At 53.4% G+C, this 14,596-nt stretch overlaps 1 protein-coding gene across 1 annotated transcript; it reads right to left on the bottom strand.

The window, feature by feature from the left end:
* Nucleotides 1-5,720: 5,720 nt before the first annotated feature.
* On the bottom strand, nt 5,721-13,960 carry TRARG1 (trafficking regulator of GLUT4 (SLC2A4) 1). The gene is made up of 3 exons (XM_049803337.1): nt 13,491-13,960; nt 6,975-7,107; nt 5,721-6,373 (listed from the first exon to the last, which is right to left on the bottom strand). Exons 1-3 carry the CDS (start codon nt 13,890-13,892, stop codon nt 6,366-6,368), a joined length of 543 nt encoding a protein of 180 aa, XP_049659294.1. The 5' UTR covers nt 13,893-13,960; the 3' UTR covers nt 5,721-6,365.
* Between the last annotated feature and the right edge of the window lie 636 nt (nt 13,961-14,596).

The following is a 14,596-nucleotide window of genomic DNA, read 5'->3' as shown; positions in this document are numbered from 1 at the left end:
GTAGTGACCCAAGGTGCGTGTTATACGCAGTCAACAGCCTTCCAGTGTGACTGGTTGGAAAAACTCCTCCTGGGAAAAGACTAAAGCCAATGTTTTTGGTAATGGCTGAATTTTCAAGACTTGGCTTAACAAACTTTAAAAAGGACTTGTTTCCTGGGAGCAGCCTGCGTTTAGGATTTTGAGTGGAGACCAAATATTGCTATTTATTCTTGAAAGCTATAGTTTTGATTAATAATTCTGGTTTTCGAGCAGGTTTGGAATTTGTTCTCTCATACTTGCTTATGCCCCATAATACCAAACTGCAGAGGCAGGGCCAGCAACGAGAAGCAGTTCCCAGTGGCTACTCCCCATCCCATCCTTGTGCCTTGCAAGCGAGGAGGATTTCTCCTGCTTCCCTGGGCCGGCGTGCCCTGTGGCATGGCCGGGGGGAGATCTCCTGCAATAGCTGTGCTTCCCGAGGAGCTCGGTGCCGCTTGTCTCTGCAGCACAAGGCTGATCTCTCCGGACCCTTCTCTGCTCTGACTTGTGCTGTTTTCCTCTGCCTTTTGCTGGCATGTATTTATTTGCAACCCACTGCACCCAAAATACCAGCCGATCTACTTGCTCTTGGCGTGTGAAGCAATAGTTCAACGAGTAGTTTGGATTTTTTTTTTTTTCTCACTTAGACAGAAGAAACAAGTTCAGCTTTGACCATGCATGTTACATTTTAATTTTTTCTCATGCCAAGAAATACAAAGAAAGTATATAAGATATATCATATCATCCTGCAGAAAAAGAAACACTTATCAGCAAAGAGAAGCGCCCAGCTGCAATTCCTGATGTGTTCATGCTGCGTGTGAAACACGGCTCTTCCAGTTTGGCTTCAAAACAGGAGGAGCCGGTGCGTGGACAGTGGTTGCGGCAGCGGGGAGGATAGACCCTGCACTTCCACGCAAAGGATCGTGTCCTGGGCACCATCTAACAAGGGTACCCGCTCCGAAGTGGTGTCAGGGTTGCCTTGGTGAATCCTGCACACGTTCCCTTTCTGATGTTTCTTATCCTGGATGGGTATTTATAGGTTTGAATTTCACTACCTACTGGTGTTAGCAAATGCTTTACAAATATTCCCACTTTGAAAAGGCTGCTTTCCCCCACCACCCCCTTGGCTTGTGCCCAAGCATGGGAGTTTTCAGTCCGAACCTAACTGTCTTTGCCAAAATTAAAGGATGTACGCTGAAAAAAAAAATCAACCTTAAACCTGAAATTATTTCAGCTTGACTGTGCAACCTTGGCTGTGGTTCTGTGATAATAAAGTGATAGGGCAAGGTTGGGGATATCGGGAAAAACAGAATAAATAAAGTCATGGGACCAGCCCAGTGGGTGCGTTTCTACAGCCTCTCCCTGGACTCAGACCGAATGCAAACAGAGTTTTAATTTTATATAAAAGGCAGGATCTGCTCCCCTTGTCTACATGGAGAAATCTGTATTTGGAAGGTCAGCTACTGCAGCGCTACGTGCTTGAGTCCGCAGCCAGCCGGGGTCAGAGCCTTGGAGGAGCGGGTTCCCCCCCCCTCGATCACCCCTTTCAGCGAAGCCCAGCGATGACATCTCATTGCCAAGACCTGTCCCGCATTAAAGGAGAGGCAGAGGATGGGAGGGAAGAGCCTGTGAGACTCGCGCGTTGCTCCAGGGGCAGAAATGCCGAGGGGAAAGCACGTTAAACTCACGAAGATGGGGAGAGAGGGATAAATTGGAAGGGAGTGAAATTCTGCCCAGAAAAAGCAAACGCATCGTTAAGAGAGCAAACGTGGAAATCAAATCTTTTCTTTCCTCCCTTTGTGCTCAAATCCCTTTGGTCTCCTCCGCGGGCTCCCAGGCGGGCACCAGCCAGCGCGCTGCTGTGCCCAGTTGACCCGTGCCAGACCTTTTCCGACCATCGGTCGTCGCATCCTACGAGAAGCTGGTACGACCCCAAGCCAGCTTGTCTGCTCGGCAGCAGCAAATTGCTCGTTCAGCCTAAGGCCTTCGATCTAGCATCGCTGTACCCAGCAAGGGCTCTTCTGTGCCGCCCCGCAGAGCCCGGCTCTCCGCCAAACCCCGGCGAGAGCAGCCCGGGGACACCAACGGCAGAGAGGTGCCATCAGCCACCCGCTCTGCTCAGAGACTCTTCCCGAGCAGTGCAAACCGTGTATTTATATCCCACCAGGACCTCACACTTGTCGATCGTAACTCCTACTTCAACTTACATTTAGAGACGTTTCCCACCTTCTCCATCTCTTCAGCGAGCTATCCTCCTACCAGCTCCACTTCGCTGTCAGGTAAGCCTGGATTGCCACCGCATCGCCCGGATCTCTCGCCTCTCCCCTATTGCCTCCTTCGCTAGGGGTTAGAAATGGGCCAAATCCTGAGGATTTTGTGACTGTTATAATTGCAAACACAGAAAACTCAATTCTGACGTATGTGCTATGGGGAGGCTGCAGCAGGTGGCAAGGAGATGTGACATAAGTAGTAGGGCTTGTTTGGGAGGATGGAGAGGGAAAGTCTTTTCATGACATAGTTTTTGTGGTTGTCCTCCTGTGTGCTAAAAACGAAGGTAGGGAGAGGAGCGGTCGTGCCTGGATGTGGCAAAAAAGATGCTCGCGCTTAGGTCAACGCTAAATCAGCGAAAAACTATGAGGGATGCTGTTGTTCCTCAGCTGTGGACCAAAGGAGGAACCGTGCCTGCTGGTGGCCTCGGGGTGAAGTTCTGCCATGATTTACCTCCTCTCAACACGAGCGCAGGTGAGGTGTGTGTCAAGGGTTGGGGACCCAGCAATTTCTACCTTGGTGAATATACGCCAATGCACCCAAAAGAGCCAAACAGGCAGCTGAGCTGGGATAAAACGGCGTGATGTGGAGAGCAAGGACCTGGTGGTAAAGCCTTTGCAAAATACCAGGCTGCAAAAGGTACAGGGAAGCCGGGGGAGAGCAGGGAGACGAGACTTCCCCGATAACCCTGGGGAGTTTATTTCTCTAGCACTGGAGAGCCAGGTTACAAGGAGAGAAAATATTTTGCTAGGAGTAACTGTAGAGGCTTTCCCCTGGATTTAAACGCGGGATAAGGAAAAAAAAGCTCTATTCAAGTGTGCAGCACAATTGTATCTAATCAGAAAGAAGATTTTAAAATGAAAGGGATTTAAGTATCTTAGTTTTTCTTTTTTTATTATACTTAATAGTGGGATGAGAAGGAGTTGTCTCAGCAGCCTGATGATACAGGCTAAGACAGGAGGCACAAACCACATTTGGGTGCACGCAACAAATCATCACCGTGAGGTTTTTTGGGGAAAGCTTCTGCCTTCTCCTGCATTCAGATGAATTCTGGAAGCTCTCCTGCTCTGCTTCACCAGCCTGGGACTTCTCCTGGCAAGGACCATTGCAGCTGCCTCACAAAGCCCCCTCGTTCCTACGACTGCAGGTATCCCAGTCCATTTTGAAGTGTAGTGTGTGTTTGCCTGGATGTCTTTGGAAAAATCAGATTCAAAGGAAATCTGTATTCATACAAGGTTCCGCTAAGGAGAAGAAAGAAAAACAGGTTTCTTTTTGGAGTTGTAGAGTGCATATGACTGAGCAACTTTGCCATCCGTGCAATTAGAGCAGCGTAATGCTAACCCACCTCGTGGGGGGTGGCAAGGTTTAATCCTTTAAATGTGGTAAAGCACTTTAGATGAAAGGCTTTATATAATGATAAAAGAGCATTTGAATTCTTACTTAATAAATACTTGGCGCTCTCAAGTGCTATAACTCATCGCAGCAGTTTTCCCTGAATGTCGCCTCTTCCTGCCCAAGGAGGAGCTTGCTCAGCTCTTACCATAAGCTGAATTTCAGCAGCTCAAAGAACAAAGGGCAGAAGATGCACGGACAGGCAGCGCTGCCCTTACGTAGCTCCGAAAAAAATAATATGTGTTTCCCAGCAAGCAGCTTTCGGGTTCTAAGCGTTAAAGAAGGAAACGTTTGGGGGATTTTGATGGGATTTCGTCAATCGTAAGATGAGAGTTTGAATCTCCGGGGGAGTTCTGAAGAGCTTGGGAAGAAGAGATCTGGTGCCAAGGGGCACCCTGGCAGCGGCTGTGGGTGGGAGCTCGCACCCGGCAGTGCTCAGGGGCCCCTGTTTGCTGAAGCTCACAAAAAATGAAGTGCAAAAGAAACGTTGCAACTTTTGTCCATTTTAGAAGCCAATAGGTTGTAATAAAGCGCTGGCAAAGGGGCGGATGGGAATGGAGCCCAAGAAAGTGCTGTGGTGATGTGCTATTGCTGTGAGTCTCTGGAAACCCTTTTAATGTAGAGAAAAGTGTTGACAGTGTGTCTAGGGGATTTGGCTTTCTTGGCCCCCGGATTCAAATAACACCTAGCAAAAGAAAACACTTTCAAGAGGAGCAATCGAACAGGTGACAAGAGAATTTTCACAGCGATGCTCCCGGCTTTGCACATTAGTTACCGCAGCCTAACTACCGCGGGGATTTACAGTGGACCGCTCCCCCGTGCTAACCCCACGCGCGCACGCGTGCCCACTCGCGTACTCCAGAGAAGAAGTTAGTGCCAAGCAGTTACCACGTTGTGAAGTTTCTTATGGTGCGCGGTAGAATCTCCATGTAGACAAGCCCTCGGAAGCATTAAATTTGGTCTAAATTTGGTGGGTTGGGGTTTTTTTTTCAGGAGGTTGGTGGTAGGGAGCAGAATTGCCCTGAAACACCTTATTTCTGAGTGCAGTCCGTATTTCTAGGTCCCAGGCTGTCGGCTGGAGACAACAGAAGGGCCGGGGAGTGCAGCTCTTGGCCATGTACTTGTGCCCGCAAAGTTTTGATAAAAGAGAGAGGCTCAGCTAATACGGAGCCAATGGATATGGCCAGAAGCCATCTACAAAGCCTGAATAAAATAACAGGCGATGAAACTTTGCATAGTCTGGGTGGCCGGAGAGAAGACCAACCCCAGTAACAACCCGCAGCAAGGACAGGGAGAGGGGGAGGAAGAGGGGCTGGAGGGAGCGTGGTGGGATCGGATCCCGCGGGAAACAGCCGAGGAGCCGCACGGGATGGAAGACGTGGTGGGGCGTGGGGTACCTATAGGCAGATCGGGAGGAGCAAAGTCTATTTTCTTGTTATGTTAAATATAAAACATTAAAAAATAATACGCGTGGAACTTGCGGAACTGACGCCCGTCAGCTCTGGGGATGCGGGAGATTTTCAGAGATGCAGAAGAGCGTGTGAAGGGTGCAGGGACAGGAGCAGGGATCTTAAACTCCTCTGTGCCTCTGAAAATCTCCTGGAAGATCCTAAGCTGAAGCTCAAAAGGGTCGGGGAGATGAGCACTGACAGTGGCGGGGGCGGGGGCTGGATCATGCTGAAGCTTTTGTGTGATGGACATGACGTGACATAAATGTGCAAGTGGGTAGAACGGGCTTTCCGTGCCTTGGTACTGCTGCTACAGATTAACCAGGCTCTTTTCTCACCTCCACTAGTATTAATCTCAGTTTGGGTGCACAGAGAGAGAAATGTGTGGGTTCGCATAGAAAGCATTGTTTTTCCTTCCGTAAAAACCCCACCATGGGATTGGGGTGAGGAGGAGCCCGGCGTCCTCATGCAGCAACACCCTGCTCTGCCAGCTCTGAAATCTGCCCTAAGTGATAGAAGAGCTTGTAGGAACAGACATGGAGAACATTCCCAAAGGCATGCAAATGGTCATTGTCTCTTTTTTTTTTTTTTTTTTTTTTTTTTTTTGTCATCAAAAATACAAAAGCACCCACCACATCCTCCAGCTTTTGCGGCTGCGTTTTGTTTGGAGCAGAGCCGTGGTCCTGCTGCAGCTCTGCTCTCCCTCCTCCTCCGTGGAATAGCTCTCAGCTCCTGATGGCAGTTTGAGCTTTGGTTTTTTTGTAGAGACAGAGAATTTGATGATTTAAAAACCAACAACCCCCAAAAAATTCAGTGACTTGTGCCAAAATTCTTAGGACTCTTCAAAATGTCCTGTTCTCGCCTTAAATTTTTCTTTTAAAATCAGCTTCACTCTTGAAACTCTCTCCTCCTCTTGTACTTTAGTTGTCTCCCCACTCCGTGAGTTTTGCTGGAGGGGAATGAGGTAGTAAATTTCCCCCTTCTCCTCTCCACTCGGCGTCCGATGTCCTTTCCCATTCCTTCTTGCGATGTTTTTTATCCCATCACTTGTACAAACTCATTTCCAAGAGGCGGTGAAGTAGAAGCATGCGTTCCTTCAGACGGCGCTCCAGAGCAGGCTGTCCAGGGCTGCCCACCTACACTGTGACGATTTTTTGTTGCAAGGCTGAAAGTAAAAACCCCAAAAGGAAAGTTGTCTTCCTCCTCTTCGAGGTGTTTGCATGCTAAAATGTCTGTCTTCTAGGAAACTGTAAAATAAAGAGAGTCTTAGGGCAGCTTCCAGTAGTTACAGATGTTTCCCTTATGCTCTTGCTTTGGGCTTTGTGTGTTTCTGAGGTTCCCGTTTGCCTGAGCTGCGTGCTGGTCATGCTGGTTTTGGCAGGTGACTTTGTGTTTGGGAGGTTGCCCGGACATTTTGGGACTGCAAATCTGGGCGGGTTGATCTGTGTCCTCGGACCCCTTTGGTTTTACCCCGCTACACTCTTCCACACCCACCACAGCCTTTGCCAGGGTTAGACCTTACGTTGCGCCCAAATTAATTGGGTGCACTATGGGAGAGCACAGGGAGGACTTTCCATTCGGGTCCTTTGAACAGTGTGCGTTGCTACTGCAAGGAGCCCGTTCTCCAAAGTGTTTTGCACGTGTGCGTGCAGCTGGCGATGGTCAAACCAGCCTGGACCGTGCAGGTGCTCAGTGCCCTACCGCTGCAGGTGGGGTGGGAATGGAGAACCGCCTGCTCTGGGGTGGTGGTGGGTGGTGGGCAGGTCTGTCCTATAAACTGGGCTGGAGACAGGAGCCCTGTGAGGTTCCTGCTGTAGCTGGGCTGGGGAAAAGAGAAGGAGATGTTACCTCTGACGCTGAGTGAAACGTAGAGCACGATGATGATGGTCCCCAGGATAATGGAGACGATGCTGAGCAGCCTGGCCATGCGGCCGAGTCGCCGGGCTCCATCCATGTCCCCTTGCTGCCCGCTGTTCCTTGACTGGGGGGAGAAACACAGAAAGAGGCTCTTGAGAACGGCCGCGGCTCTGGGGTGACTCTCTGGCTGTAGACCCCAAAACTAGAGCTGCTGCATCAGCTGGGGAGCTGGAGCTGCCGTCCTGGGCTCTCGCAGGATTCCACGTGTATCACCTCTGCGAGCCCACGGCTTTGACAGCCTGTGGTCCTGCTAAACTGACGTGCTTCTAGCCCACCTGGGCTGCTGTTCTGCTTCCCTTGGGTAGGAGCTTGACTGGCTCAAGTCTGTGTGTTATTGGAGTGACTAAAAAATAGCCCCAGCGTGGGACAGTTTCACTGTGATTTCCTCTACTGAGTTCTTTGGGCAGCTCAGCGAAAGCTTTCCTCTGCTCTGTAACTAAAAGAAAGGGCTCCCTGGCTGTGCCAGGGCTGAGGATGTGGACTCATTAAGGGATGAAGAGAGATCCCCAAGAGTCGGAGCTAGAACAGGGCTTGCCTGGCATTGATGTTGGTGGACACTGGCGTCTTAATGGGAGGCTCTCGGTGGGATAAATTCATAGAATCATGGAATCATTCAGGTTGGAAAAGACCTTCAAGATCATCGAGTCCAACCATCATCCATGCCCACTAAACCATGTCCTGAAGTACCCCGTCTACTCGCTTTTTGAAAATCTCCAGGGACGGTGACTCAACCACTTCCCTGGGCAGCCTGTGCCAACGTCTGAAACTGCAGCCGTCTTCGTCCTTGTGAACAAGTGGCAACCCAGGGTGGACGGAGAACACAACTTGGCGGTTCCCTCGGAAACTTTGCTTTTCACTGCTCGGTCAGGGCTGGCTGCCCATGGGTTCGGCAGAGTCCCAGGCCCTGGGGCCGCCTCTGGGGGGGGTTAGTGAAGCTTCCCCGGGGTCTGCCCAGCCGTGCTGCTGGGACCACAGCTGCAAGGGGCTGGGTGGGTTGAGCAGGATTTGGGCTCACACCCAAAAGACATAAGATGGGATGAGCATGGGCTCACCAAGACCTTGCCCGGTGCCTGACGGAGCAGCAAGGGCGATGCTGTGGCCTGACTCCTCTGCGCTTCAGTGCCAGCTCTCTTCCAGCCCTATGCTCGGCAGCGCTGCTGACCCGCTGGGCGAGAGAAGCCTGCACCTATGCCAAGTACACACAGCAACCTGAAGACCGAGCACAGCTCATCAGAAAAAGGATAATACGCAGATACATCGTAAACCTTCCGAGTAAGCAATTAAATAAGGACCAGTCTTGCTTCTTGCTCTTGTAATCGGCAATCATTGGGTTCCCAAGTGAAAAATACTGCAAGAAAGAATTCCTGGTGAGGGAGAAGCATTGCTGCTGAGAGAAGAGCCCAAAGTGCTCCCCAGCCTGCCGGAGCGAGTGTGCTGGGCTTCCTGCGCTTGGCTGAAGGAGGACCTAGCACTTAACAGATGGGCAGCCGCGCACTACCACGGCGAGGTTATTACGGTGAAATTACTCACCGTGCGTCAGCATTCGCTGCGTGTGCGGTGGAGAGGCTGGAGCCCCTCCATCAGCAAAACGGGAGCTCCCTGCTCGGGAAGAGGCAGACGGTCTGCGAGTAGCGCGGCTCTCCGGACCGAAAAGCTTTCCCAAATTCACGCGGCGCCCTTCTGCCTCCCGTGAAACCCAGCGGGAAGGGGTTTTGGAGGGAGGGAAATTGGATAAGGAATTTTAAAGTCCAGCAGTAATGTTTTTACCTGGTTGGGAAGGCTTGGAGTGGGGGGAAAGGGAAGCAAGGCAGGGAGCCCGGCACCCGGCTCTGTCACCTTCATCCCAAGGAGGAGTCGGGCAAAATTCCCCTCGACTTCACTGGGGATGGGGTTTTGTAGAGAGTTTAACTGCCTTGAAGCAGTTACTCTTGCTTTAGAGAGGCTTTTAAATATTTAACATTTTTTACAGGGGTTAAAGGCTTCTTCCCCTGCCCCGTCCATCTCCAGCCACGCTGCCTCAGCCGAGCCAGGTCTCAGGAGAAGAGGGAGACGTGGGGCAGGTTGTGGGGCCGGCAGCTCCCCACAGCCCCGAACCATGTGCCGGCTCCTTCCTTTGGAGCGTGGCTGCTAAAACTGGGGAAACTCCAAGTTAAAAGAAAAAAAAAAAAATAGTTAAAATGAGTTAAAGGTGGACCTGTATTAAAACAATCCCGCTTTCCTTTCAAAAAATGTGTACCTCAGAAATAACTGAGGAAAGGGTCCCCTGTCAAACGTTTAAAAAAAAAAAAAAGAAAAGAAAAGTAAGAGTCAGGAGGCCTAGCACAGCTCCAGCACTAACCGTGAAACATCATTAAGAATCCAAACAAACAAATACTTGATGTTACTACCCCCTTTCCCAATCAGCCTTCTTTAATACCACTACCCTCTTGGCAGCACCATGACCAAAAGGCCCCCAGCCCCGGCCCGAGCTGTGCGCTGCCTGCTGCTCCGTAGTGCTCAGGTAGGTAAAATGCAGCTTTAAAGGTTTCCACGTACTCGATTTCATTTGTATCGCCACGTAAATAACACAGCGGAGCCTCAAACAGACGGTTGCTTCCGCTGCATCCCTGCAAACGTCCTGCTCCGCTCACGTGCCGCCCTGTATAACGCCGTCCCCACCGCTGACGCCAAGAGAGCTCAAGACCTTGTTTCTTCTGGTCTCGACAGCACATTTGACAGACTGTATCTAAAAGTGATGGGATGCAGCCAAGAGCCTATTTTCATTACAGAACAGGAGGTGACAAAATGAAGCCTCATGGGCTGGTGGCGAGAGATGGGGAGGACGCAGCAGCCCAGGGACTGACAGGATCCCTGCCCTGCTCGCTGACGGCTTCCAACATTTGGGAGATTTCTTTTGAGGCTCCGATTTTTGTAACAAGTGTAGTATTTTTGCAGGGTGGGGGTTAGATTGCAGTGAAATACACCATTTTAGCTGTCTTCTATGGAAAATATATAGGCTAACAAATTTGATATATTTATCACTACAGCTTCTGGAAGTGTTTACTGCTCATTTATCCTGAACAATTATGAAAAATACATCAGCATTGGCATGGGGTGTTTAGCAAGCATTTGTTACTGTACATCTATTATTCATTGGTGTGGAACGGTTTGATTATAGCTCTCTAGTATCACTAATCCTGTGTTTTGCTTTCCACATAAAAACATTAACATCTTGTTTATTAATCGAGACTCGCCGAGGCAGAGTATCTCAGAAAGGCTGGAGGGCTACGGGGGAGTGAGTCACTGTGTGCGTGTGCCGAGGGACTCCGTATTACAGCGGATATTAGAAAATGTGAAGGACCCTAGAAGTGGGGCTGGAAGGGCAGGCTGTACCGCAGCACCCCCGGGGCCAGGTAAGTCTGCGTGATTCAAAAGAGTTAATCTTACCTGTTTTCAAACTGTTATCTGTTCAAGTTACTGTTCAAAAGGGGGTTTTTTTGTCCCCTGATAGATCACCTAAGTTGTCTTGTTGCAAATGAAGGCAATTACTTTTCTGCACTAGTCCCAGGGACGGGGAAGACAAATTGTCACCTCCTCTTCCCCGCAATCTTTCCCAATTTATGAACTGGCTTTGGATGCACTCTGCTGCCTTCCACCAGTTACTCAGAATAAATCATGAATCCTCGACACTTGCATTTTGTTGAAGAAAACATTCAGAGAGAGGTATAAGTCAACATCAGACTCGGATAGATGACTGCCATTTGAAATGAGTGAGGATAGTTTGACTTCTCCCACATCTTTCAGGAATGACAGTACCTATTTTGGACACCAAGTGCTGTGCAGAATTGCCCTTGTATGCTGCTTCTGGCTGGATTTACCTTTCTTTTTCACTTCATTTCATTTGTCTGGAGTTTTGTACACGGGTAACTGACCTCTCTGCTTCTTCCCCCAATGTGGCTGCCCTTTGGTAGGAAGGGGAAGGGGTTCGATAACAGCAATACAGTGCGTGCCTGTGGTACCCGGCCCTGCCCTGCACTCCTCTGAGATGGGTCCTGTGGGGCTGCGCTGCCTTTGCGTCTACCAGCCCCGCTCCCTGGCTCGGGGAAAGACCCAAAAAGCCCTTAGTGCAGCCAGGTCCTCGCTTGGTCAAGAAAATGCATCCAAGGATCAGTGGAGGAGCCTCCAGGTAGCTCGTTTCCACAAGAGCAGTGTTATCAGGAACAGGCTGGGGGCTAGAGCAGGGGTTTTTTTTCTCCACCTCTGGCCACAGGCCCTGCTGGGATCTGAGAGCAGCTTTTGAGAAATGATTTATGAGACACTAAACCCAAAAGCATTCATTTGCTTTCCTCTCTGGTTGCTGCTTATTACCCAGAAAAAAGCTTTCATGTGCAAAAAGCGTTGACTTAGGAAAGAAAAACACAATTGCAGAGCTAAAGGAACATCAGCACATTGTGGAAAAGTCCCTCTCCTGCTCCCCCCGCCCCCCCCCAGGCACCGGGAATCGCGAAAACCTGGTTCCTGCTCGGATTTGTGTGTGATCAGGCACTCCTGGGTTTTAGCCTGTGGGAACCTCGGGGGTCACTGGCAACTAAATTCCTGCCTGGTGCAAGCAGGTGAAACGTCAGCTGATGCCCTGAGAGCTGCTCCTGCTGGCAGGAGGACCCAGGCAGATGTTTCCTGGCTCCCCAGGGTCAGCACGGAGCAAGGATCGCTCCTCGTCCTGCTCCGCTCCGCCGTGCGGGGGTCCCTGGCTGGCAAAGCCGGGGAGGGGGGTGATGGTGGTGATGGTATAGGCATGGCCAGGACTAGAAAGGGCAGGAGCAAATGAAGCGTCCCATGGGACAGGGAGTACAGGGGCGACTGCGAAGGGGCCAGAGGATGCGCGCTGGCTATTAATGTGCCGTGTGAGCTAGAAACCTTGTCCTGGAGAACGAGCTCATCCGAGCGCGCCTTCTGCTTCGGTGGCCCCAGAGGGCTGGGGTCGGGCATCTCCTTCCCCAGCTCTGGGTGGGCTCTGGTCGATGTTGTCAAGGGCCTTGGAAGCAGAGGGCAGCCAAATAGTCTTATTGCCCTGTTGGTCCTGCCTCCCTGCGGGTTTAACACAGTAAATACGCACTGGTACCTCACTGTCTAGCAGTATGAACTGAGTCCTGCTCTTTTTTCACTGTTTACTCTTCTACTCCACGGGGCTTATGTGGCCCCAGGTACATCCCCGCCGCGCCAGAGGCTCTAACGCCTGCAAGGGAGAGTGTGAGAATCTATTTTGCATGAAGGCTGATGTGGTTGGAAAATCCCCGTGAGAGACCTTGTTTATTACCATGGATATGCAATACCCAGCTGCTTCCCCTCTCGTTGCAGTGCAAAGCCAAGCAAGGCTGGCTGGCTTCCCCGTATGCTGCCTGAACAGGCTCTGCCACACAGCTGTACCACGCAGATGACAGCTGGCACTGGCAGAAGTGATGATTCCGCCTCAAAATGGAAACTGGTCTCTCTAGAGGGCTTTCTGCGGCAACTGCTGGTGTCTTTCTTCGAGTTCGTAGTGGTTTCAGGGGAAGTGCCGGCTGCAGGTGCCCCTCGGTGTATTTCTGTGTGGTAAGCAGCTAATCGCTCTCCCCGAGCTGACTTCCAAAGAAAAGATTTGCCTCCGTTGCAAATCAAGGGTATAAAAGGTGCCCGGGGGCTGTACGGCCGTGGGGCGTCCTGACGGGTAAGGGGGTGGCCGTACTTGCGGGGCCGAGCCACCCGTACTCGAGACGGGTGGAAGGCCGGATGGCTTTATTCTCCCCTGCTCTGATGCTGGTGTGTTTGCTGAGGTGCGGGGGGCGTTTAATGGAGAAAAATTGCTTCTTCAGGGCAACTAAGAGAGCTGCAGGTGCAGCCTGTCCCTTTGAAGCATCCGAGGGCAGGAACCAGCCCCCGGGGAAGGGTCTCCCCAGTGCTGCAGGACTGGGCTGGGCTGCTCGGAGATGCGGAGGGAGATCCCTTGTCCTTGCTTCGCCTCCCAGCCCCTTCCCGGGGAAGCCCGGCGAGTCGCTCCGGACCGCTGCCCGCCTCCAGGGACCGGCTTTCCCGGGAGCCCCCCGGGCTTCCCGAAGCCCTGCCCTGGATCCTCCCGCATCCCACCCTCCCTCCCCCCAAATCCATCTCCATCCCACCACCTCCCCGGGGAGCTCTCCCGGTCCCATCCCGCTTCCACCCACCTCCCTTCCCCGGAGCCCGATGGAAGATAGCCGGTAGAGGACGGGGCACAGCCCAACCCGCTTCTCCCGGGGGTTCTCCCGCTTGAGTTGCGGGAGCTGGACCCCGGTCCCCGGGGGCCGCCGCTGCAGCACCGCGGACAGCGCCGGGGCGGCCGCTGCCCGGCCGTCGAGGGGGGCGGCGGGGGCGGTGGGAGCCGGTTGCGGCGGGGGGGGGGGGTGTGGGTGTGTGTGGGAATTCCAGGCTCCCGGTGGGGTCCCCGTTACTCACCATGATGGAAAAGACGAGGGCTACGACGTTGATGGGCCAGACGGGGCAGAAGCAGGAGAAGATGGCGAGCACCAGGTAGTCCCGCGGGCGGCCCTGCTCCGGTGCCGCCGTGCTGGTGGCGGTGGAGGAGGCTCTTCCCAGGCTGAGCCGGGACGGCGAGAGCGGGGCCGCTTCCAGGTGCCCGACCGACACCGACTTGTAGGCGAGCCCGTGCCCGTTGCGCTCCGCCTCGCCGGCTAAAGCGGCCGTAAAGGATTTGGAGCCTCGGAGGCCCTTCTCCTCCCGGCCTTCGGTGGCCGCCAGCAGCTTTTCGGTCTCTTGGAAGCGGGTGGGCAACACCGTACCCGAACCCGAAGCCGAAGCAGAGCCCGACCCCCCCGGTGCGGAGCCGCTGTTCGCCATGGCCCGGCGGAGCGGGCTCCCGACGAGCCCCGCCGCCGCCGCTCTGAGCTCGGGGCCCCGCCGCCCCGCGGGAGGCCGTACCGGAGGAGGGGCCAGCCCGGTTCGGCCCCCCCCCCCCCCCCTCCCCCGACTCCCTCCCCTTCCCCGGGGTAGGATCGGGGCCTCGGACCGCCCCCGGGGTGTCCCCCGTTTCTCCCTCCCCCGACCCGCTGCAGGGCGGTACCGCTGTCGTGTCTGTCGTGTCCGTCCGTCCGTCCGTCCGTCCGTCCCCCCCCCGCCACCGGGGGGATGCTGATGGGGTGGGAGAGGTTGGGAAAAACCGGGGTGTGTCGTCGTGCCCCCCCGTCGCCCAAGCCCGAGGTTCTGTCTCACCCCTCCGGTGTCGTCGTGTCCCCCCCCCCCCACCCCCCCGGTTCCCACGGGCTCCGCTCGGTGGGCACCTCCCGGTCCCGGGAGCAGCTTTGGGCTGGGTACCGGTACCCACATGTCCTGCTGTCCCTTGGGTCCCTCCTGGCTGAAAACCTTTCCCCAGTGAGGGGACACACACACACACACACGCGACACAGTCCGGACCCACAAACCCCTCATCGCTCCGGGGGGGGAGGTGGTTGAGCTGCCGTGGGGGTGTGAGGGTGTCTGGGCAGTGTGGGGTGGGGGGGGGCTCGGTGGTACCCCGGGTTCCAGGTGCTCTGGGAAAGCATCCT

This window comes from Accipiter gentilis, chromosome 6 (genome assembly GCF_929443795.1).
Source record: "Accipiter gentilis chromosome 6, bAccGen1.1, whole genome shotgun sequence".
Classification (NCBI taxonomy): Eukaryota; Metazoa; Chordata; class Aves; order Accipitriformes; family Accipitridae; genus Astur; species Astur gentilis.
The sequence above is the reverse complement of the archived record's forward strand: the minus strand, read 5'-3'. Positions and strand labels throughout refer to the sequence as shown.

What these genes read in the sequence shown, in the direction of transcription:
- TRARG1 (XM_049803337.1), bottom strand. Translation starts at nt 13,892, where the DNA reads ATGGCGAACAGCGGCTCCGCACCGGGGGGGTCGGGCTCTGCTTCGGCT. An exon ending in CCCTCGTCTTTTCCATCATG is followed by an intron (nt 7,108 to 13,490) that starts GTGAGTAACGGG and finishes TTCTCCCCCCAG; the next exon opens with TCAAGGAACAGCGGGCAGCA.